The following is a 22,589-nucleotide window of genomic DNA, read 5'->3' on the forward strand; positions in this document are numbered from 1 at the left end:
CATAGGGTGTCCTGGTCCTTCAGTTCGGTTTACAATGCTCGTCATTCCAGAGGGTGTGCCAGTTTAGCTGGGAATACTTGCGGAACTCTTTTAACAAGACCAGGAAGTGGACCGTCCCTAAATGAAATAACATTCCATCTGCTATCTCAAAACTGTTCGACTGTTCCATTTTCTTTCTTGGCATTCTATCCATAGCTCGTTTCATGATTTATGCAAACCTTAAAAATATAGGTGGCTATTTGCTGGCTTAAACATGGTTTTAATTTTGAATGGTGCCAGTGCCTGTGTTCCCCCTAGTGTTTTTCTGTCTAGGAGTGAATGGCACTCATTTTGTGATCAAGCTCCTTCTTGTCTTGATCTATGACTTGGACTAGATTCAGCCCTGCAGCTAGCTTTTTTTTTTCATGGGAAGACTAATAAGCTTCCATGTTACCCTTTAATAACTTTTTTAAACGCAAGCTAGTATTTTTTTCCCCTGATAAATCACAGAGCCTTTGTACATTACAGTTTTCTGATTTTTTTCTCATTTTGTATTTCTCTCTCTGAGCTGAAACATGCTTGTGAATAAAGTATTATTATACTCTCAATGAACTGATTATATTCTAAAACCAGCCACTCTTTGGCCTTATTTAATAAGGAGTTTTAGACCTTTGGAAATATTGAATAATTAAGTGACACATAAAATATATAAAATATCTCTTCAAACTAGCTTGGTCTAAATTCAGAATTTTGAAAAGGGGATATAGTTCATACATACAGTCACTGAAAATCATCAAGGATTTATTGCTCAGAAGGACTAATATACCTTAAAGAATAAGAACTATGGGTAGTTAATATATGAGTGGTATCCATGTCGGAACTCTGGATGTCTCTTGAGTGATAGAGGAGATAAAGTACATAAGTAAATCTACCATATGTGGTAGTGCCATGGTGAGGGAAATGTCAGAGAAAGAGATGACTTCTGATTGAAGAGATTGGAGTAGAGCTCCTAGAGAGGGGCTATGAAAATGCGGGGGGAGAACAGATGCTTTCAGGCAATAAAAAGTATGTACTATAGCTTGGAGCAAAAGGTACATTCAGGATTGTAGTGGGAGATGGGGGTCTGATTGATGACTCCTTGGTACATGCTGTCACAAAACACCATGCAGGCGACTGGCAACAAGTGACATGGAGAGTGGCTGCTGGATGAGATGCCTGAGGAAGTGTGGTAGCAGAGAAGGAGCTTTCAAAGGCTTCCCGGCCAGCCATGGAAGGAATGGAAGGGCTTGATTAATCAAGCCCTAATCAAAACCCAAAAGGAGAAAAAGGAGCATAGACAACAAAGATAAAAACAAGAGCAATAAGTAAGACCAGTTTTGTTCTGTTGAGGTTGAGAGAGAAAAGTGAGCTAGCTGGAGTGAAGAATCTTGAATGCAAGGCTAAAGAATTTAAGTTTTATCAAGAATAATTTGGGGATTTTTTTGACACTCCCATGCTGAGAAACCTTTAATGATCAGAGCAATATTTTGAGAAGATGAGTGGAAATATGTGGGGAAGTTTTGGTGGGTGGCAGGGCCAGAAGCAGAGGGACCAGTGAGGAGGATTGAACAAATCTGGTGATGATAACTGAAGTAAAAGTTGGGGTAGAAGAATCGATATTGATTACAATTGAATTCCCCAAGGGGTGGTAACAGTTCGAATATTTGATGCTTTGGGAGAGTGTGTGTGTGTGTATGTAAAATCAGCTATGTAATGTGAAATATAATATATATGGTGTCAGATAATGATAAGTGCTCTGAAGAGATAAAGCAAGGTAAGGGATAAGGAATGATGAAAAAGAGGTATTTTAGAATCTGTGAGATAACTTTTAAGTAGAGACCTGAATGCCATGAGGGCAGGAGCCTCACTATCTGGGGAAAGTGCGTCTTGGGCAGCACAGCAAGCGTAGGCCCAAAGACGGCAAGGAGACCCCTGGCTGGTGGAGAGCTGCAAGGGGCAGAGGGTTAGGGAATGACATACACAAGGCAAGTGGGGAGTAAGGCGTTTAGTGTTCTGAAAGCCATGGTAAAGAGTTTGAATTTTATTCTGGTATGATGGGAGGTCACTGGGAGTGCTATGACCTATGTTTTCAAAAGATCCCCATGGTGGGAAGGAATGAACAGTTAGGAAGTGATGGCAGTCCTCCAGGTGAGATAAGGTGAGCCTAGGGTGATATTACTGGAGGTGGTGGGAATCCAAATATGTTTTGGAGGTAGAGCAAATGTGTTGATGAGCTAGACATGGGTTGTGAGAAACAGAATCAAGGAATATCACCAGGGTCTATATGGTAGGTTTGTGTGAATTAGAAAAAAGCTAGTTCTGCCTTTACATAAGCAGACCCTCTCAGCATGTTTGTCTGAAGAAGGCTCCCTTCCTCCCATCAGATGTACTTGGGTGCTGGACACCACAGCGGGGTGAGAGGAGCATAGGCTGGGTACCCCTACTTGGCCAGGCATCCTTTAGGGGGGCTCAACCGGTGCAATCAAAGGCAGCAGCCCTGGATGATAGCTTGGCTTTTGGCCTGAGCAACTGGGTGAATTGTAGTGTCATCCCCAATTGAGGGAGACCATAAGAGGAACTAACTGAGGTTGGGAGGTAGAAATCCAGTTCTGTTGTGTGTAAGTCTGAGAGCCTGTTGAGCATTCTAGAGGCAATGTCAAGTAGGCAGATGGATATGGACTTTTGGTGGGGAGCCATCAGAGCTGCAGAGACGCTTGCTATTTTTGAGTTTGAAATGGCAGCATGACAAGCAAGTGGAGCTGTTGAGTTAAGGCTTAGGAACAAAGATTTAGATTAAAGATGTAGATTGGGAAATCATTCTGGTGAAAGAAATGTATGAGACCTTTGAGGAAAATTATACTGCAAAAGGACGGAGACTGCCTTTGGTGTATTCTCCGTCAGTGGGAAGTGGGAGATGATTCTGCAAACAACCTGGAGGAAGATCTGGGTAATCAGCACATCAGCACCGTGGAAGACAAGGAGCAAGAGGGCAGGCCTTGGTGGGGAGGTCATCAAGAAGCAGGGCTTGGGAAGGCTGCTGGAGCCTTTGAGAGTAGAGGTAACGGTGAGGAGGCGATATGCAGGGAATTAGAAATACAAGCTACTTTCAGAAAATATGCACCAAGAGGGGGTAGCGGTAGGGTTTTATATGCTGGTTTTTCAAAACAGGTTGAAGTTGTGTCCACATTAAGGCAGAAATAAGGGTAGCAGTGAAGGAGAGAAAGGTTGAAGGTTCTGGAAATAAAAAGGAGAAATGAAGGAGCAAGTTTAGGTGATTGGGAGGATAAATGTTTAAAAGAACAGGTAAAGAAGTTAGTCTCAGAAGTAAAAAAGGATGGATGTGTTTTGCTTTGAGGTTTGGAGAGAAGGAAGGGAGAATAGGTATTAGAAGTAGATGTTTTGCATAAGAGAGGAAGGAGAAGTGAGAACAGTTATCTAAGTACAGCTGTGGTCAGGGTCATCTGCTTTAGGGGGCACCACTGGTATTAAAGGCCTGAAGACAGAGCGAATGGGGAATCAATAAGAAAAATTGTCAAGCAATGATGAGAGACCAGCTGGAAATATGAAGAATAATTTGTAATCGCCCATCAGTATTTTTTCTGTGGTCCCAAGAGCACAAGAGAAATTGGGGATTCCAATGTGAGCCAATTAAAAGAAAAAAAGAAAAGTTAAGGACACTTGGAACAGTAGTGGTTTATAACCCAGAAGAATGCCTATCAAAATCACCTGGAGACATTTTTCAAAAGGCTGTTTTTCCTAAAATGTATCATATTGAGGTGTGGGAATAGGACAGTTAGAAATGGGAGGGGAGATGTTTCTATATACTTTTAGAACATTCTCTGTGATTCCATGAAGCTTTTCTCACCTCCAGTGAGAAAAGTATTCTGGATTTAGGATTAGTAAGAGATTGACTACAGAGCACAGGCTGGGCTGGAGCACTGGCTCGGAAGGGGAGCTAATGCACTGAAGGAATAAGAGTAAGGTTTTCTGGAGTAATGTCAGCAATACTAGTAAAATTTGGGGGGTGTGTTCAGCTAGTTAGACAGGTTCCTGTACTGCAGAACTTTACAGAGCCTTTCATATGCCCATGAATCTCGCAGAAGGGGATATAATATTTTAAGAAAATAACCTGACTGTAGGACCCTTTTTTCCCCACAGAGTGTCTGTGCACAGTCTCTACAGAACACGTTGTGAAAATGCCGACCTAGAGAAGTCCAGTGATGGCTAGTTCCGTTTGATTTAAAGGGAAGCCATAGGGAAAAGGAAGCCCTGGGGAAAGGGGAAAGGGGAAAGGGGAAAGGGGAAAGGGGAAAGGTCCAGGTTAAGCCCTTGAAAGCACGGCTCCCAGGTTCGTGGCTTTGTTGGTGGATAGCTGGGTTACTTTCCATCCCTCCAGTCCAACTCCTGTTTCCACCATTGAGTCCAATGTTGGTTGGATCATCAATATGAATATTGAAGTTGCAAAAGACAGAAGTGGGAATTTATAAAGTATTTACATTGTATGTTCCACAGTTTCTCAAAAGCAGGGTTGGATAAAGTCTCTATGAAAGCAAGCCAAAATCTCATGACATTTTAGAATAACTAGCCTTTTCCTTAATTGTAAGGACAAGCAAGTGGGTAACTGTCAAAAGAAGATACACTTTGAAGTCTCGGAGCACTCATTAGCAGTGACTTAAAATCTGGGGAGTTTGCCCCCCTTTTGAGAAGAGGTGGTGTCTTAGGCTCTGAGAATGCCCCAGTTTATACTACCTGGGCATTGACTCGAAGACAGTCTTTCCAGGGGAGTAGTCCTTAAGTTTAAGGTGATTAATACTGATGTTGTCTCCTGGGATTTCCAGAGAAGCCAAGGATTGGCGAGGACAGTGATTGCTGGCAGGGATTAGACATTTATATAGCACGATTTAGTTTTTAACAAAGATGTGATGTGAATTTTATGAGTATAAAAGTCCACTCACGGTACTGAGACAAACTAAATTAGAAAGGTTCTAAACAATTTTCATTTTCCCCAACTATGTGTGTTTCCCAGGTCCCAAATTTCCAATGGGGAAATTCCGCACCAATGTCATTCCATTCCCTCCTTCATGTGGCTTATCTTTATTGGTGAATTTTCTCTCCTAACCCTCTATTTCAAGAAAAATCACACGTGTGTGCTTTTTGGTGATACAGGTGTACTTGTGGTAACTTTCTGTGTGTGACCCAGCTGAAGAGGTCAGAGCACATGGAGATCACTTACCGGTGACAGCAGTACCTTCTATCTATTTATTTCCCCCCATGGATGCCTGAACTCTCTTTTCTTCACAGGTGAAGTCAGTGATAAACCTTTTGTTTGCCGCGTATACTGGAGACGTGTCTGCACTTCGAAGGTGTGTTAACACGGTGGTGTACAAACTCAGCACATGGCTTACAGAAATTCATGAGGTTGCTGCTCGGCAGATGGCCATTTTTTAAGGCTAAAGTCTCACTTCCATTTCTAATAAAAATGACCCAAACAAATTTATATTAAATCCCCACTCAGGCTTTCTATGCAGTCTTGTCCTTTTCGACCTCCTAAAAAGCCCAGGCGTCTGTACTCCCCAGTGTAACCGGTCGATGAATCTGGCTAATTAGTGTTTTATTGGCGTTGAACAAATGCTTGCTCAGTCCCTGTATCCCTTCCCCTTCCCACATTTGGAGGTGAAGGGGGAGTGAATATAGGGGCATCTAGTGTTCCGAAGATCACCAGGGTTAGAAAGGTTGTACAGTACTGCACACTTAGGATCTCTTGTACCAAGCAGCAACTGAATTTTAACATGGAAAAATACCTATGCTTAATTTCTACCTTTGTCTTCAAGTCTGATTAGTATTTATATCAACAGTATCGTATTATAAACTTCAAAGTAGCTAGGAGACTAGATCTTAATTGTTCTCACCACAAAAAAGAAATAATTACATGATGTGATGGAAGTGGTAGCTAACACTACTGTGGCATCATAAATGTATCAAATCCGGCACGTTGTCCACCTCAAACTTCCGGAATGGTCTATGACCATTTTATCTCATTAAAACAATGTGCACTTTAACAATTTTTTTAAAAGTTTCCTGATTAGTACTCGTAAACTGTACACTATAAAATGTTAGTTTACAGAATGAGCGCCTTAGTAAAAACATCGAGCTTTAGTAATAGGTATTAGTTTCTTGCCCTTCGGAGACACGAACCTTGGTATGCCACTGTTCTTGAGTTTTGGACAATAACGTAATGAAGCTGAATTCTGTGAGAGTTGCGAACATTTCCTTTTACCCAAAAAGAACAAAACTGAGGAGAAGAGGGGCGGTGGCATTTACTCAAGAAGCCTGTGTACTGGTTGAACAGGCTCTCAAGTTCCCATTAGTGAACTCGCTAACGGTTGTCACTTGTCTCACAAGACCTTAGGTTGATGGGGTGAATGCTGTAAGTGTGAATTACATTTTCTAGATCCTGAATGGCTGTTCTTACGTGTTTTCAGATTTGCTCTGTCAGCCATGGACATGGAACAGCGAGACTATGACTCTAGAACAGCCCTCCATGTAGCTGCTGCGGAGGGTAATACACGAACCATTCATCTTTTTTTCCCCCCAACTTCTACTTAATACTAAAATCTGCCTGTTTTGTTTTGATACAGGTCATGTTGAAGTTGTCAAATTTTTGCTGGAAGCGTGCAAAGTAAACCCTTTCCCCAAGGACAGGTGAGCACTTATATTACCTTCTACCATGTAACTGGTGAGTCAGGGTTTTATTAGACAGGGCTATAATATTTAAGTTGATGGCATATTTAAATCCACTGTGAATATATTGGAGACATTCTTGAACTTGCTGTGTTGCCTTACAAAGGCAACAGACAAAACCTTGTTTCTGCTAGGGTGATCATTCTCTCTCGCATATCCTGTCTCTCATCTAAGGATGGTCTCTTATTCAGAATTTTTGGGGTTAGTCTGTCAGTCAGTGCACTGCATGAAGAAAACAATGCTTTGTGTTGAAAAAGAAAAAAATAGGAATTTTGTCCTTAATGGGCTTTTAACTTCATAGGGTAAAGATAAACATTTATAGGAGCATATTAAAAACGTGTAAGAAAATTACTGTCACAGAATGCTAAAGCGAATATATTAGACTTTCTTGAAATTCCTAGATTTGGCTGGTATCCGTTTTAGAAGGCTCTGTGGAGCTGAATTTTAATCAGTGCTTTGGGGGAAATGAGATTTGAAGGCACAGAAAGGAGAGACGGGCACTCTGTCTGCAGTGGGAGAAATCTGCCTGGAATACATTTTGCTCCTCTCCTCTCTCTCTCCTGGTCCACGTGGCAAACTGCATTTCATCTTGAAGTAAACGCTGTCCACAAATGGCCAGTCACGGGAGGCTTGAGAGTGCAGCTGTATTACGTATATAAATATATAAAGTCAATTCTGTGCTCATGGACTTGCGTATCATGTAACTGGAGTTATGTAAGTGGATGAATCAGTAATGAGAATAAAGGTTAAGAATTGAAGGAAAAAATACTTGATAGAGAGGGTTGATAAATTTCATTAGGAGTTTTGGATTGGATTTTTGAGGACTGTATCAATAAGTTCGGGGCAAGTTGATTATTCTCTAGCTATGAGATCTTTGTTTCACCATTTTTTAAATTAGAAGTTTGGGTTTTATTAGATCAAGCTGCTTGCAAGAAATGCAGAAAAGTTGTGTCAGTGTCTGAAAATTGTTGGTGTTGTAAGTATGGTAACACTTCGGTTATCTCATCATGACCTTTACTGGCAATATCCTAAAACCTCATGTTAGGGGGACATTCCTCCCTTTTATCCCCAAATGTAATGGTCATACCAGCTCTTTCTTGAGCCAGAAACTGATGAGAGTGTTTCCCCCACCCAACCTTGTGCCCTGTGTTTATAATGCCAACTAAAACACTATTCAACACATGCCAGAAACTTTGTGCTTTGTATTTTATCCTTTATATCTAAAGACTGAAATGTTTTGTTTTGTTTTTTGCCCTACACTGGCCTCTAGGAATGTGGAAGTAGATGTACCCATCTGATAGGCAGGAGTTAGCTAAATAACTAACTTGGTAACTGAGTATTCAACTACTCTAGAATATAAGCTAAACTAAGACAACTCTTTTCTCCATTTCATAGAATCGGTGTCCCCTCAAATTGTAAAATAGGCTTGAGTGAATGTAGTGTATTCTTTAAAGTTGACAGTTTGTATTATTTCATGTAAGAAGAGTTGTCAAAAACATAACTTGCAGTTAACATTCAATTGTTCCAGAAAGACAGAAAATGATATGCTGTAGATGACTGAACAGTCCCCCCACCTCCCAGTTTAAGGCCACAGACTCCCTAAATTAATGAAGGCCAGTGTGGAAAAGGAGCTGTTTTTGGAGAAACACGAAGATACATGTAAAATATTACTTACCTGATTTTAAAAATGAAGATTACCAAATTTTATCCAAAAATATTTTTTGAGACTATTCAAAAAACCTTTCCATTCCATGCCGTGACCCCATTAAGGAGGTAAAAGGTTGAAGACAGAGCTGGAAAGGAAAGAAGAAATGACAAGGAGGAAAACCAGAAGGTTGGGGGAGTAGCGGGAGTCTGGGCGCCCGGCAGCCGTGGAGAAGTTCAGTGGAGAGAGACGCAGGGAGGCTCATTCGTTTGTCAAATATCAGGCAACTGATTCTCACACTCTCATTTCCTAGCGTTGTGAGTTTCACAGTATTCTCTTCTTTCCAAAGGCTGTTTAGCTGGTTAATCGCTGCTGGCAACTCTTTCTCTTTCTCTTATCTTCAGTCTTCACCTCTGTCACTGAGGAGCACACCCCAGAAACACACTTAGAGTGAAAGCGCCGTTACTGTTCGCGCGGTGCAGTGGTCCACTGGCGCCCCGGGCTCCCATCCTTACCAGAGATGAGGACAGTGCCAATCCCTCTGGGGCTGATGCCGCTCCTCCAGTGTGTGTCTGGGCCCTAATGAGGTCACAGTTATTTCCAGACTTCTGAGATTTGTTGTGATTTTGAATTGACAGGAACACAATTTTTCAATCAAAGGATAGGGTGACGGGTGTTATATACCTGACTTTTCCTTGGACATTTTATTTAGGGAGCAATCCTGTGGGCTTTTCATGAAATTAAAATTCAGGCATTCCAGAGGATTCCACTGTGTCTGTCCACACTAGAGCTTCCCCTCCATAGGCACTGAGATATGTGAACAAGATCCATTTCTAGAAGATCGTTTTCCCTTCCCCCCATCTCAAGTGGCCTGTAAGACCACTTTTTGAATTACGAGTCCCTTTCTGCATCTCAGTTAATTTTTACTTGGAACATGGCTAAAATGGCTAAATTTGAATGGCCCTTAAACCTGTGTTTAGCATCGGAGAGCGCTGGAGTATCATCTCTGTACGGAGATTATCTAACGACCCAGTCCCTGCTGTGCTACTCGTTTAGGTGGAATAACACGCCCATGGACGAAGCGCTGCACTTCGGACACCACGACGTATTTAAAATCCTCCAGGAGTACCAAGGCCAGTACACGCCCCAGGGAGATTCCGGCAACGGAAAAGAAAATCAAACGGTCCATAAGAATCTTGACGGATTGTTATAACGGTCTTAAACCCAAAATATAAATCACTTACCTATTTAATTGTGGAAAATGATTATGAAGAACCTGTGTATTTCTATCTGGTAGTGATGTATATTTTACATTTGTCATTTCAGTGTTACTGGAGTTTTCTTCATTGTACACACAGGACAAATCTGATCTCTTTGGGAAAAAATAGAAATAAAACAATCTCCCTCCATAATGTGAGCAATATTTACCTCGTGCATTGTATAATTTGATGTAAAAGAAATAGTTACCAGTGCTAGCTTAACTGTGTGGTCTTCAGACTTATTTTTGTGTGTTCTGTGAATTTTCAATTTGTATGATGAACTTAGGCATTTATAAATTAAGCTCTGTTGTACAGTCTGTCCACATGGGTCAGGGCTGCCTTTAGAAACAAAAGAGTGTGATTTTCAGGACTTCACATGTAGATTTAGTTTGAGTGTCTGAACAACTATATGCACTTAGGGTTATTATATGTTTTAAATGTCTCCCATCACCTTAGCTACATGGTGTGACTCTTTAAAAAATTAAAATAGTTAACAACTGTTAGTAGCATAGACCAATTCTGATTAGACTTTATCAGGGAATCTGTTTAAGATATGTTTGGTGACCAAAATATATATGTGAATGTAGTTATATAATACTTTTGAAAAAATTTCCTTTTTCTATATCCCCCTTAGTCCAGCCTCTCTTCCCAGACATTTAGCTATTTGCCTCTTCGCTTTAGCTGGGAATGCGGGTGCTGGCACACTATGCAGTTTTCATGTTTTCCACCGTAAGTCAGAAAATGCCTCACATATCTGGCATCCAAGCTACAACTATGCCATTTGTCTACAGGCGATGAACCAGAGACAAATTACTAAGCTAAGTACAAATTAGTCAAATTCATCAAGCTAAAAAAGGAAGGGATGGGCTACTGCAGCTCTTCCAGATAGGTTTCAGTTTCCAGGATAAAGATGAGGGTAAATTCGGATCAGTGCTCTAAGCTACCAAAGTTATTATGTTGGTAGGAAACTGTTACAGTTATTTTTAAACCCATAATTAAAGGCATCAAGATATTTGTTCTATTTGGGGGACCACTAGATCATTCCAGTTTTCTCCTGATTCTCTACTGTGTAATTGTTGGTGGACTCTACAGTTCAATAAGAAGAACAGGCCATCTCATTTTAAATTGAGACCCACCGTGTGTCTTGGGGAGGAACTGCACCTGTGCTTTATCTTGTCACACCTCAGAGGTAAAGGGGTTCGCTAATGAGGATTTCTGACACTAAGCACACACGCAGGCACATACATATACAAATGGACTTTTTCAAAGCCGTGTTAAGTGAAACAAGAAAATCCTCAGATACAGGAATGCTGTTATGATGCAGCAAATTCAGCAAGTTCCCTTTTTCCCCCTTTTCTATCAGCACACACTGCTGCTTCCAACCTTTATCATCCCTTTCCCCTCTAGCAGCCTCCAGGTGTTTCCATTTTGGTTCCAAAGTCAGTGGCTTCAGCCATTGCCCTCTTAGGACCTAGACAGCAGCTCCTTCGGAGGCACCGTGGCCAGTGTTCCCTAACTGAGCTGCATCCGGCGCGCAGCCATGCCCACGTGTGTGCCTCTGCGGGGAGTAAGGTGGGCGGGCGTCCAGCCCTGCTGCTGTGCTCCTGCCCCACGCATCTATCAGGCCATGCAGACAGGTAGTATTTGCAAAATGCTGCAGAGAACAGCATTATCCCCACAGATATTATGGGGTAGATATTCTTTAACTGAAATCAACAGAAAAAACTTGGCTCAAACAGCAGCTTGCTCCGTGTGATGAAAATAAAACATTAAGATGGTGCCATTTGTGTGGCTTAAAGGTTACCAACACTTTTGAGGCTTTAAGGAAAAGAGGTTCTAACTGTTGTTTGGAAACAAAGAGAGTTTTCATCTTTTTTCAGATCAAAACTATTTTGTAACATCTTTGTGGTTTAGTCAAATGTGCCCTTATTTCCCATGAGGTAATTTATGACGATGCTGGTTCCTGCTCTGGCTGTCTGCTGTTGGCTGTAATAACAAGTACACTTGGTTTCAATGCTTTTGCCTGTGCTCTTAACTGCTGCCATCAGTATACTCCAAAGATCTTTTTGTTTTGGGTTTAGGATCGTAAGTGCTTTTTCTGTACCATGGGAGCTCTATATGGTCATGTTCATTTAAAGCTTCGTATACATTGTTGTTTTTGGTGGTCTCCACTCTCATGATCTCATTTTGGGGTGTAATGTGCTGTGTCCCACTACTGCCCCACACTGCCCTTTAGCCGCAGAGCTGGATTAGCTATCGACCATTTGATGCTGTTGTCTGTCTGGCGGGGACGGAATGACCTGATGTGGGATTTCGATTCTTCCTGGGGATTGTACAGCTATGAATGTATTTGCTTCCAGAACCTCCCAAAGTGAATCTAATCTTAAAACTCTAAGTTGTAAGTATTCTGAAATTGGGAAATATTTATTTTAAATGAAATCAGGTAGTGTTGCTTTTTACAGCATAATAAATACATGTATAAAAAAAATACCTGTAAAAAATGAATTTTTTAAAACCACTACGGTTCTTTTCCATCACTGGGTTAGGAACTCTGCTGAGCATACAGACTGTATCTAGTTGGTTCAAAGCAATTTCTAATGCCTACTGTGAGCCAGGTGCTATGCAAGGTGTCAGCTGGGGTTATCACAATGATTGAGATGACGATCCTGTAAGGAGCGCATCCTTGAAGGTGGGAGGATGGACAGGCATGTTTCCAGTACTCTAGAAGCTAACACTATCATCTTGCAGTTAGGACACACTCAGTAAGTATCTGTAGAATTCAATCAGTAAACATGTCCTTCACTAGGAGGGGTTCTAACCTCCTTTAATGAGAAGAGAGGTGGTTTTCACAAAGCCCTGACATCTATTTAGGGAGGTGAATCTAGTACTGCCACACTAGGTCTGAGTAGGACGAGCTGGCCGACTACCGCCCCTTACTGGTTCGTGGGTAAATGGAATGGCATTCGCCTCCAATGCCAGAATCCCCTGGTCTACAGGTTTAGGGTTAGTGTGTGGCTTTCTAACCATGGAGATGGTATGCGAGTACCACGACTGCCATTTGCAACTACCAAAGTTGTTTGTCACCCAGTAATCTGCTTTGCAATAGTGTCAGACGGCGTTAGTCGTCTGCATTGCTGACATTTTAGGACTGAAAGAGACATCAGACATCTCTAATCTAATCCCACTCTCAGAGATGAAGCTGAGACCCAAGAGTGGGCTGTGATACAGAACTCTCAGTCTCGTGTTTTCTCTACATCCTACCGCACTGTGCCCACTATGGACACAAACCTCGGCTACTTGCACATTAGCTAAAACCTCTCTGTGGAGTTTTAAAGACAAGCATAAGTGGTACAGTGTTCAGCCTTGCAACGTGTGGTCACCAGAAGCTACGCGAATATACACCCCCAGACAGAAGCAGCACACCGGCGCAGGGAAAGCAGCCGAGGAGTAACACCAAATACGGCAACATTCAAGGATGCTTACCCTTGATACACAACATGAGCGTCTTGTTTTTGTGGGATTGTTTTTAAGGGCTGGGTAATCTTCCTAATTTTACCTACTAACCTTCATAGTAAAATGAGTAAATTCATGAATCACAGACCAGACAGAACAGGGAAGCCACCCATGAATGTGTTAGGTGGCACTTAAAAGGGGGGCTTTTTAGGGAAGGGGTACTTTATAGTCATATAAAGAAAGGATGTGATTTACTAGAAGATCAGGGAAGGTGTGTGTGTTTGGGGATGGGAAGGATTAGAAAACTGAGTTATTACAAAGGGACAAAGATTGGGCATTTTATTTCTATTCTGGAGCCTGAAGCTGATTCCAGGCCTCCATGTACCCCAGCCTTGACCCTAGCTGCTTCTCCACATGTATTTTTTTCTTTTTTAAGATTTTATGTATTTATTTAAGAGAGAGAGTGAGTAAGAGAGAGAGAGAGAGGGAGCACACAAGCAGGGGAAGTGGTAGGCAGAGGGAGAAGCAGACTCTCCACTTAGCAGGGAGCCCGATGTGGGACTCGATCCCAGGACCCCAGGATCATGACCTGAGCTGCAGACAGACGCTTAACCAACTGAGCCACCCAGGCGCCTCTCTCCACACATCTTTTAAAGAGTCTACTAGAATTGAGTCCAACAAGCAGTCATAACAAAAAAAAACCTCCTGCTTCATTCACGTACAAAAAGAAGGGGAAAGGCTGCCAACACACCAACACTAGGCATTAAAGTGGTGTGGTGGCAACTAAGAAACACAGAATTTACATAGTATGAGAATGCAATACCATTATCAGCTTCCCGTCAAAGGTTCCATTAAGGCACCTCTACACTTGCAGGCCCAATATAAATTTAATACGGTTAAAACTGCTTAAGAATGGTACTTTTTTTTTTCAATTGGCCAAGTAAGAGGTTTAATTTCTCAGTGTAGCATACACATAACCTGAAGCTAGTTTACCAAAACCTGGAAGCTGAGGGTGTCAGTATCTTTTAAGAGCTATATAAATTCATCTTAGAAGGTTCTAAAAACCATATTATCTTTAGCTTTCCTAAAACTGTTGTAAATGCCATTTCCTTGAAATCGTGCATATTTGTATATAACAATAAAGGTTATCTGTAGCTTTTGGCTATGTTTCACAAAACTTATGTGTTCATAAGTAAGATGATTAGAACATATGATCCAAAACATCTTAGGCTCCAAAAGAGCAGGGATCTTTGTTTTTGTTTGTAATGCTTCCCAAACACCTAGAATAGTACCTGGCTCATGGCAGGTGCTCACTATGTATGTGACGAACTAGTAGAGTGAATGAATCTTAACTAACCAAAAAAAGCCACTCAAGTAAATACCCCTTGCTTGGGGAACAGCATCCCAGTTCAAACAGTACGTACCACAGTTTAAAAACAATTTCTAGTTTTTTCCCTGTTTACCCTGGGACAGTCAGAGGTGAAAGGAGTGCTTTGTTTATTGAGACAAAATATTCCATTTTAGCTTCCAGGCAATAAATAGATTTCGGTCATTTAATGTTGAATATATAGCTCAATCATTTATTGCCATTTCAGAAATCTCCTTCCTTAATAAGGAGAAATTTTTCCCAGGTGGTCAATGAAAGCTCTATGCTTACCAAACCCTCTACAAACACCACACCGGAAGTACTCTTAAAACTCACAAACTTCCCTACGTCAAGATCGACGTGGTGACTCATGATAATGATCAATTAGCTATGAATACAAACTTATGGCTAGGCAGGGCCTTATCTATCGGAGAAAGACGTTCTCCATGTTTATTACAAAGAAACTTTATATTTCCTAGATGTAAGTACTGCAGACACAGAGATGAGAAAGGTCATATTTATCAGGATGCCAGAATTCAAGCCGCCAGCACTATTCCCTGACAACTCTTCACACGATAGTGAAGTCCAGCCTGCCAGATTTATGTCTGAGTGGTGATTATGTCTTTCATTACACTATTTTTTCCCAGCACGTGGTGCCTTTTACTTTGAGAAGGCCATGGCTTTCTAGCTTACAATATCTTTGGAGAAAAATGGCTCCTTTTGGCATGCGCGCAGTGACTCCTTGGGAAAAGCTCCTCTAATCTTGGGATGTGAGTCTGAGATGTGGCTTTGGAGACAAGACAAGAGTCCCACTTTCCATGTATTTTTAAGTTAGAAACTTATATTAGCAGTACCAAAATACGTTCCACACTGCCAAATTATTTGTGCATTTGGAGGCAGCTGTGGTCAGCAAGACCAAAGCACTTTTTTTGTTTGCTTGCTTGCTTTTCATGGCACTCACTGCGGCTCATTCCAATAACGCTTCCTGCCTGCTGTCTTCCACTGACCCATCCACCACGGCAGGTCGGACCACAAGCAGGGTAAGAAAGGGCAGTGCTCAGGAACGTGGTGTCATCAACCTTACTCAAAATAAGGACTCACACGTTTGTATGTTTAATCACAAGTAAGAAAAAAATGAGAAAAACATCAAACCTATTCATAATGCCAGTAACAACTTTTAAAATCTTTACGCCAACTTTGTTTATAAGAGACTAACTTTAGAGTTTCAATACTTCTCAAAAGTAACCAAAATCTCTTGGCTGGCACAGTAAAATGAAACCACGCCAGGTTGTTCTCAAAGGGCCAAAACATACCAAACAGTTAAATGCCGACAATTAGAAACTTTTTTTTTTAATGTTCTCTTTTTTCCTTCCTCATTTCAATTTAAAAAGTAAATGCGAAGCCAGTCAGGTTCACGTGGTCTTACGTAAAAACTGAGAGGAGGACAGCACCACGTGCCGATTATATTTAATGCAATACATGTCGTTTAAATCTTAAAATAGACTTCAAGAAAAGTTTATCCCCACCAGAAAATATGGCATTTACGTAATACTATAACCGTGGTGGTGACGGTGGGGAACTGAAGGCGCAGCTACAGAGACAGCAGTCTGCGAACGTTCTGCGGAAGAACGCTGCCAAACCCGCCCCGCTAAGCCACGTGTGTGGTGTCAGTGCTAGTGGAGGAAGACGGTAAGTAACAGAATACGCGTCACGACACATCAGAAAGCAGTCTAGAAAAAGCACAGGAGAGATAATGGAACCATTTGCAAATGTATTTGTCAGAGACACACATTTATCAGTGAAAAACATGCAATTCTCAATGCAGTTACACAGGACGAGTTTTCAAATTGTTTGAATTCTCATATGATTCCTGGTTAATTACTTGTCAGTCACTACTTTTTCTTCTCAATTTGAAAATTTTATGACTAAGACTAAATACCAGCTAATAACAATAAAGACACATTAACCCATTTAAGAAACAATTAAATTTCTGAGTTGGTCTAGATCTACGATTAACTTCAACTTTTTGAAGAGTAACAGGATTTTTGCCTAGAGAGAGCGGTTATTAATAGCCTGGCTCCCTTGACAGAAATGTGAAGATAATTTCATTTACTGGTGACTATGATAAAGGCGGAATATATTCAGCTTTGGATATTAAGGTTTAAACAGAAAAAAAAACTACTCATGAGTCTGGAAACCGTATTTCCTTCTACTGATAGTAGCCAGTATCATAAAGCCATAACAAACAGAAAAGCTAATTCTCCCAAGAAAGAGAATTTGCTTTTAGCTTTAAATGGCCAGTGTGGAAAACGTAATAAAATAAAGAACACAACTTTTACACCCTGCCCAGATACAGGATGGCTACCTTAGATAAACAGTTGATGTAATTCTGCGTGACTTAGCTTTGAACGATTTCATACATAAACCAATGGAAAACCTCCAGCCATATTTAAAGCAGAGGGAACAAATAAGAATTCTCCCGAACAGAAATTTGCCTATCCTCCATCAAGAAGTTCCCTAAATAACCGTGGGATCTATCCAACAGCCTGTGACGGGTGGGCACGGATTTTGTGCACAGCATTTTAAGAGCTGCTCAACTTCTCACCTTTCCCAAAGGATTCTCATTCTAGCCCTGACGTCTTCAGTGTATCTGGATAGTTTTCATTTGTAAAACCCACTCTACGGAGAGGGCCCTTCAATTTTACCTTTCATAAGACGCATGAAGCCCTTCAGAGTAACAGACGTTTCTGAATTAGGGAAAAATCCACTTGCTATCAACAGGTTGCAGCAAATTTGTTCGTCTTTGTCTCATTTCCCTAGAAACATGGGATGTGAAGGAACAGAGTAGCAGGAGGGAATCACAGATGGGAAGGAAAAATGTCGCCAGAGAAGACGAGAAAAATTCATGCTCTATACTGCATTCATCTGTAAAAAGATAAAACGTGGTTAAGTTTATTACACAGCCCTCATGAAATGCAGAGCCACATATTTAACACGGCCTGTCAGTTCTGCAATGGGCCAGCAGGAAGACATTCCACAGCAAATAACCACCATAGAATTAGCGGGCCTTCAGCATGTGCTATTTATCCTTTTGCCTGGACTAATCGAGACCTTTTCTATCATCTAAGCTGGCGGATTACTCCTCTGCAGCCTGCCAGCTTAACTCTGTCAATTCATCCAGGCCGCATAAAGCTTTTTGCTGTTATGCAAGTCTGGGGGCAGAGCAACGTGGCAAATCTGCTCCCGCAAAACAAGGGCGAGGCGGTGCTGAGCTGCCTGCCAGAGGGAGGAAGGGATGGGGGGAAATGATGAATTTGCCTTAAAGGCCACGCAGTAGGAATAATAAATGAACGTCTCTCAGGTACAGACTAGAGAAAGAGAACTAGGAGGAAGCTCTTCCCTCCCCCAGCAGTGCCTCCTGCCAGAACAGGGCACCGTGTGGACAGGAAGCTGCACACCCGAAGAACCCCAGCAGGCCACCGACTTCCTATCTCACTTCCCGCCGGGCTCTCCCCCCGGCCAGGTGCTCTTCACCCGGGCTGAGTCTCCCTCCAGCACTGTGTGAAGACGTGTCTGACGGGCACACCTGCGTGTGGGTGTGCTAGCGGCAGCTAGTGGGCAGAGGCCAGTGCAGACAACAGCCCCCGGAAACAGACAACTAGTGGGGTCCCAGAATACCAACAGAAACACAGGACTAGACTGTCAGCCTCTGGAGAACTGCCCTTTATTTTAAGGTTTTGGAAAATTCCTTTAATATCTATTTCGGAAGCCACAGAGTGACCAAAACAAGAGAGTCAGAATTTGTAAGAATTTATAGCTGTTTCTATAATGAGTCCATTATTTTTAATGCTAAGTGCTCAATGGCGGGTAGGACACAGTGGGCTCTTACGAACATTATTTTGGATTAAAAGCACAATGAAGGTTTTGCCCCTATGTTTCAGTGTGTAGCTGAAATGTGTAGTTAAGAGAGTGGACTTCTGGAGAGAGGGAAAGTGAGAGACAGAGACAGAGAGAAGGAGAGAAAGCCTGATTCCAAATCCTGTCACCGTCTCTTACTGGCACGTGTGATGGGGGTATATCACCCAACCTCTCTAGATCTCCGGGTCTTTGTCCTTCCAAGGCAGGCTAACAGTACCTCGCAGAAGAATGTGCTGGAAGGATGAAATGAGATACCATGTACAATGCCTAGCGTAGCAGAGGGACACAGAGGAGGGTTAATAAATGTTCCTGTTGTTATTATCAGCTTTGACCAAAGGCCGGTAGGAGAGTAGACGGGTTCTCACATAGTCCCTGAGGAAGAAGTTTATTGTACAGGAAATCCAGACTAAACAAACACTCAAGTCATCCTGCAGAAAACACTGGTGCTCTGTGTCTCTTGGACAGTTTCCTCAGGGGCCTGCGGTCCTCCTGTTCCTGGCCCTGGTCCAGAGCTGCTACCTGCAGACGTGGCTGAAAGAGCCGGCTCCGAGAGAGGCTGCTCCGTTGCAGAGCATGTGCCCTCCTGCCAGGAGCCGGTGCTGACTGGAAATCATGGCCAAGGTTAAGGACAGATCATCTGAGACAAAGTAGAGCCCATCCAATTTGGGGACTAATCCAACTTTTATTTTGTCCAGCCAGTGCCTTGTCCATATAATCACTTCTCCTAGCTCTTTCAGTCTTCTAAAGGTTTAACCTGGAGAGTGTGTGTGTGTGTGTGTGTGTGTGTGTGTGTGTAAAACAGACTTCTTTTGCCCTACAAATGAAATGAATGAAGTCATCTGGAATGGAATGGCTGTGGGGGGGGGGGTTGTCCATTTCCTGGCATTTATTTAGAGAATTTAAATCGCTCTCCCAGTCTCATTCCAAGAGCACAGAGGAAGTGGTCACACCGCTTGCACAGATGGAGACAACTAACCCATCTTATTTTCTTAAGGTCCAGGGGAATAATGGTGATGACAAGAGCTGGAACCCTGACTTCCGAATCCCAAACACAGGCTTCTCACCCAAAGGCCACGCTGCCTTTGTCCTACTAAACTGCAACGAGACCCAGTGAGTCCTGTGCAAACAGTTTCTCTGTGGTGGATGTTTTGAATGAAACGAAGCTCTGCTTTTTCTGGGAGGCATTCCAGGAGAGCGGACAAGAGCAGGCACGCTAGAGACTCCCCGGGTGGGTTCAAATACTCATTCCATCATTTACTAGCGGCGGGATCTTAGTCAAGTTGTACACTTTGGGGGGCTCCTTCTCCACACTGTAAAACTGAGAGTAACAGGAATAGCTAACTCAGAAGGTGGTCGTGAAGACTGACGAAGCCACTGCCGGTGCAATGCCTGGCACACGGTAAGTCTCACGTACTCATGGTGCTGCTGCTGATTGTGGTGATAACGTAACTCACTCAGGAACGACAAAGAAGGGCAGCCATTTTGTGGTTCCATCAACAGATCTTACACTCTTGGAACAGGGCTTTATATTTGTTGCATTTTTGTCTCAGGTTTATAAAGCACTTTATAGCAGACTTGGGGGCTACCTTCCAATAGAGGACGCATCCTTGCCCATAGAAAAGGTTCATTTTACACTTGCCAACAGGAAGTGACTTTTTTCATTCTCAACAATCAGGAACGTAAGAAATTATGGTGTCTAGAGAGTGGAGCCTGGGCTTCTTTGGGTGAGAAAAAGGGACCAAGAAAAAAGTTACATTCCAGAAACTTGACTTTCAAGAGGTGTTATTAATGTCACGTGCACACACAGATACATGACCTGGGTGTCTGAAGGGCGGCACCCTCTCTCCACCTCTCCCTTCCCTGACCTCCTGCCTCGCCCCTGAGCACACAGTCTGTGCCGGGCACCAGTTACATGGTGATGAAGAAAGGACAGTAATAACTCAAGGAGGACTTCTTTAAAGGAGTAAACACATTTTAACAAACTGGAATAACTTCACGTGGCAAAGAGCCTAAAATTAAACAGGGTCAGCAAAATCCCAGCCAACCAAAAAAAGTCTTTAAGGGGAAAGATTTCGGCCCGACAGGCAAACAATACTATTTGATTTACTGAAAAACATTCTCCCAAAGGGAACAGATTCTCTCTTTTGTGGACAACCCTGTTCCTATTGTGGTCGTGACACTCATCACTCTTTCACTCCTAGAACCTTCTACTCTTGGCAAGCCCCCGACCACCGCAGGTGCGAGCAGCACAAATCAGTCCTCCAATGTGAAGCGGGGGACTGTCACTGTTGCTGCTGAAGCCTCTGCCAAGCATCAGTCCTCTCTCTTCCTAAAAATAACACTCCTGCACCCAGACACAGAGCTGAAATAACAGGCCGAAGGAAAACGTGTTCTTATCAGAGACACGGTAGTTCCTTAATATATGAAATTTCCCCAAGGACAACTTCAAAGGGCAGAGGAGGAACTTTTGAGTATTTGAAATGTCATTTAGTTTCTGGAAGGTGCAGAGCGCCAGGAATAAAGCATCCTGGCGATGGTGGAGCTTGGGTAAGCACCGCAGGCTCCGGTGTGGCAGGGCTGATCGAAAACACACCCTCCCTGACTCTGCCCCAGACTCCTTCCGATTCCCTGTGGCCGAGCGGGGCGGCTGCAGGCGCCCTTGCCGCCCCAGAGAGCACCTGCTCCGCCAGTCCCTGTCCCTGTCCCCGCGGGGTACTCACCATACTGTCGAACTCTACGGAACCCACTATCCGAGACACCTCGTCAAACTCCTCAGGGGACATGGGGAGAAGGTTGTCTGTGGTCTGAAGTCGAGAGGGGTGACTAAAATGGGGACAAAGGAAAAGGAAATGTTAACCTCGAGATCGTGAAAGCGGTGGGCACCAACTTCGACATTTCATCTTTGGCCTGTGATGGAATTATCACTTTAGGTTTTATTTTGGCTCGGTACATCTGCCGGTGCAATCCATTTGGAAAAGTATAGATGGCGGGAGGCTCCTGTCCCCAGCCCGGCCCCTTGGGAAACGTCCAGGACGCTAGAGATGTGAGTGAGAAATGGCCAGACTCGGGACCTGCGCCGCTCCTGCCTGGTTAAACCTGCGGGCGCCGGACGGGCGGCATGGCACCCGGAAGGGCCGGTGCCTCGGGGCTGAGCCTGGCCCCAGAAGCTCCAGAGAAGTATCTGGGGAGTCCCTCGTCCCTACCTTGAGATTTGTATGCAGATAAAGCTGCTCCAGAGTGGTTTTACATGAAGGCTACATCCAGTCACCCCAAGACAGTGCTGCAGGCCAAATAACTGACAATGACTTTTCCAATTTTTTTTCTACCTTTTATAAAATGAAACAACAAAATCAAAGCAAGCGAAAAAAATGTATCTCAATCATCACTTTGGCCTTTCCTCAATTGCAAAGAACTACTTTCCCACTCTGATCCATTTTTGTTCATTTTATTTATACTTTTTCAAAGTATCAGTTTGGGGGGGGGACTTAAATACAACCTTGGGTGGTGGTGGTGGTGTTTGGGGTTTTTTTTTTTTTTTTTTTTTTTGGTCTGTTTGTTTTTATAAAGGCAGTAAAATTCTGATAGGCAGTGACACCAGGATCTCTAGTTAGGATCTTTTCAACAAGTCCAACTGTGACGGCAGCAGCAGCAATTACAATGAGAAAGCAAAGTACAAGCATCTTCAACAGGCCGCAGCCAGGAGCGGGGCTGGTCTGCGGGTTTTAAACATGGCTCTCTTCTGTGTTCACTTACACTTCAGACACAGAAATCAACTCAGTCTTGATGTATCCAGTTCCTTTAGGGCCATCGAGTTCCATTGGTTCTGGGGCTACAAGCAAACACATCAGGTACAACTTTGTTAGCAGAGCTTACCCAAGGACAGACGACCGACGTTCTCTTTCATCAAAATTCTACTGTTTGCCCTGACAGTCAGGTTAGGGTCCTGTAGCTGTAAGGGGCTGTGACTTCCCTGCCTGGGGCACCTCAAATTCCGGTGGGAATGCAGAAACCACTCAGAGGGAAGGGAGAAGAGCTCAGGACAGAAGTCAAGCTGCGAGCTTTCTCCTCCCCAGGCCTGAAATCCTACAGAAGCTGGAGCACAAAATGTGCGAAGCTGTATGTGGATTAGTGGTCCTCGTCTGGTCGGTATGATATACACCGCTGTCGAGGTGCAGCTGGGGGCATCTTC

At 43.0% G+C, this 22,589-nt stretch overlaps 2 protein-coding genes across 8 annotated transcripts in view; one reads left to right on the forward strand and one right to left on the reverse strand.

The window, feature by feature from the left end:
* Nucleotides 1–9,816, forward strand: part of GLS (glutaminase) — a 79,503-nt gene extending 69,687 nt beyond the window's left edge. For all 4 annotated transcript variants that reach the window (XM_045806350.2, XM_087862165.1, XM_087862164.1 and 1 more), the window contains 4 exons: nt 5,320–5,381; nt 6,501–6,577; nt 6,657–6,720; nt 9,461–9,816. In XM_045806350.2, coding sequence (XP_045662306.1) covers nt 5,320–5,381; nt 6,501–6,577; nt 6,657–6,720; nt 9,461–9,617 — 360 coding nt within the window. In that variant the 3' untranslated portion in view covers nt 9,618–9,816. The remainder of the gene's footprint in view (nt 1–5,319; nt 5,382–6,500; nt 6,578–6,656; nt 6,721–9,460) is intronic.
* A 6,417-nt stretch (nt 9,817–16,233) lies between these two features.
* STAT1 (signal transducer and activator of transcription 1) overlaps nt 16,234–22,589 on the reverse strand; it is a 38,541-nt gene continuing 32,185 nt past the window's right edge. For 3 of the 4 annotated variants that reach the window (XM_045806348.2, XM_045806346.2, XM_045806347.2), the window contains 3 exons: nt 22,154–22,229; nt 21,121–21,223; nt 16,234–17,407 (listed from right to left, as the gene is read on the reverse strand). In XM_045806348.2, the coding sequence (XP_045662304.1) occupies nt 17,393–17,407; nt 21,121–21,223; nt 22,154–22,229 (194 nt within the window). In that variant the 3' untranslated portion in view covers nt 16,234–17,392. Of the gene's footprint in view, nt 17,408–21,120; nt 21,224–22,149; nt 22,230–22,589 lie in introns of those variants that run through there. The other variant, XM_045806349.2, reaches the window with a different exon arrangement.

The sequence above is a fragment of the Ursus americanus genome, chromosome 1 (assembly GCF_024610735.1).
Source record: "Ursus americanus isolate L20-20 chromosome 1, mUrsAme1.1.p, whole genome shotgun sequence".
NCBI lineage: Eukaryota > Metazoa > Chordata > Mammalia > Carnivora > Ursidae > Ursus > Ursus americanus.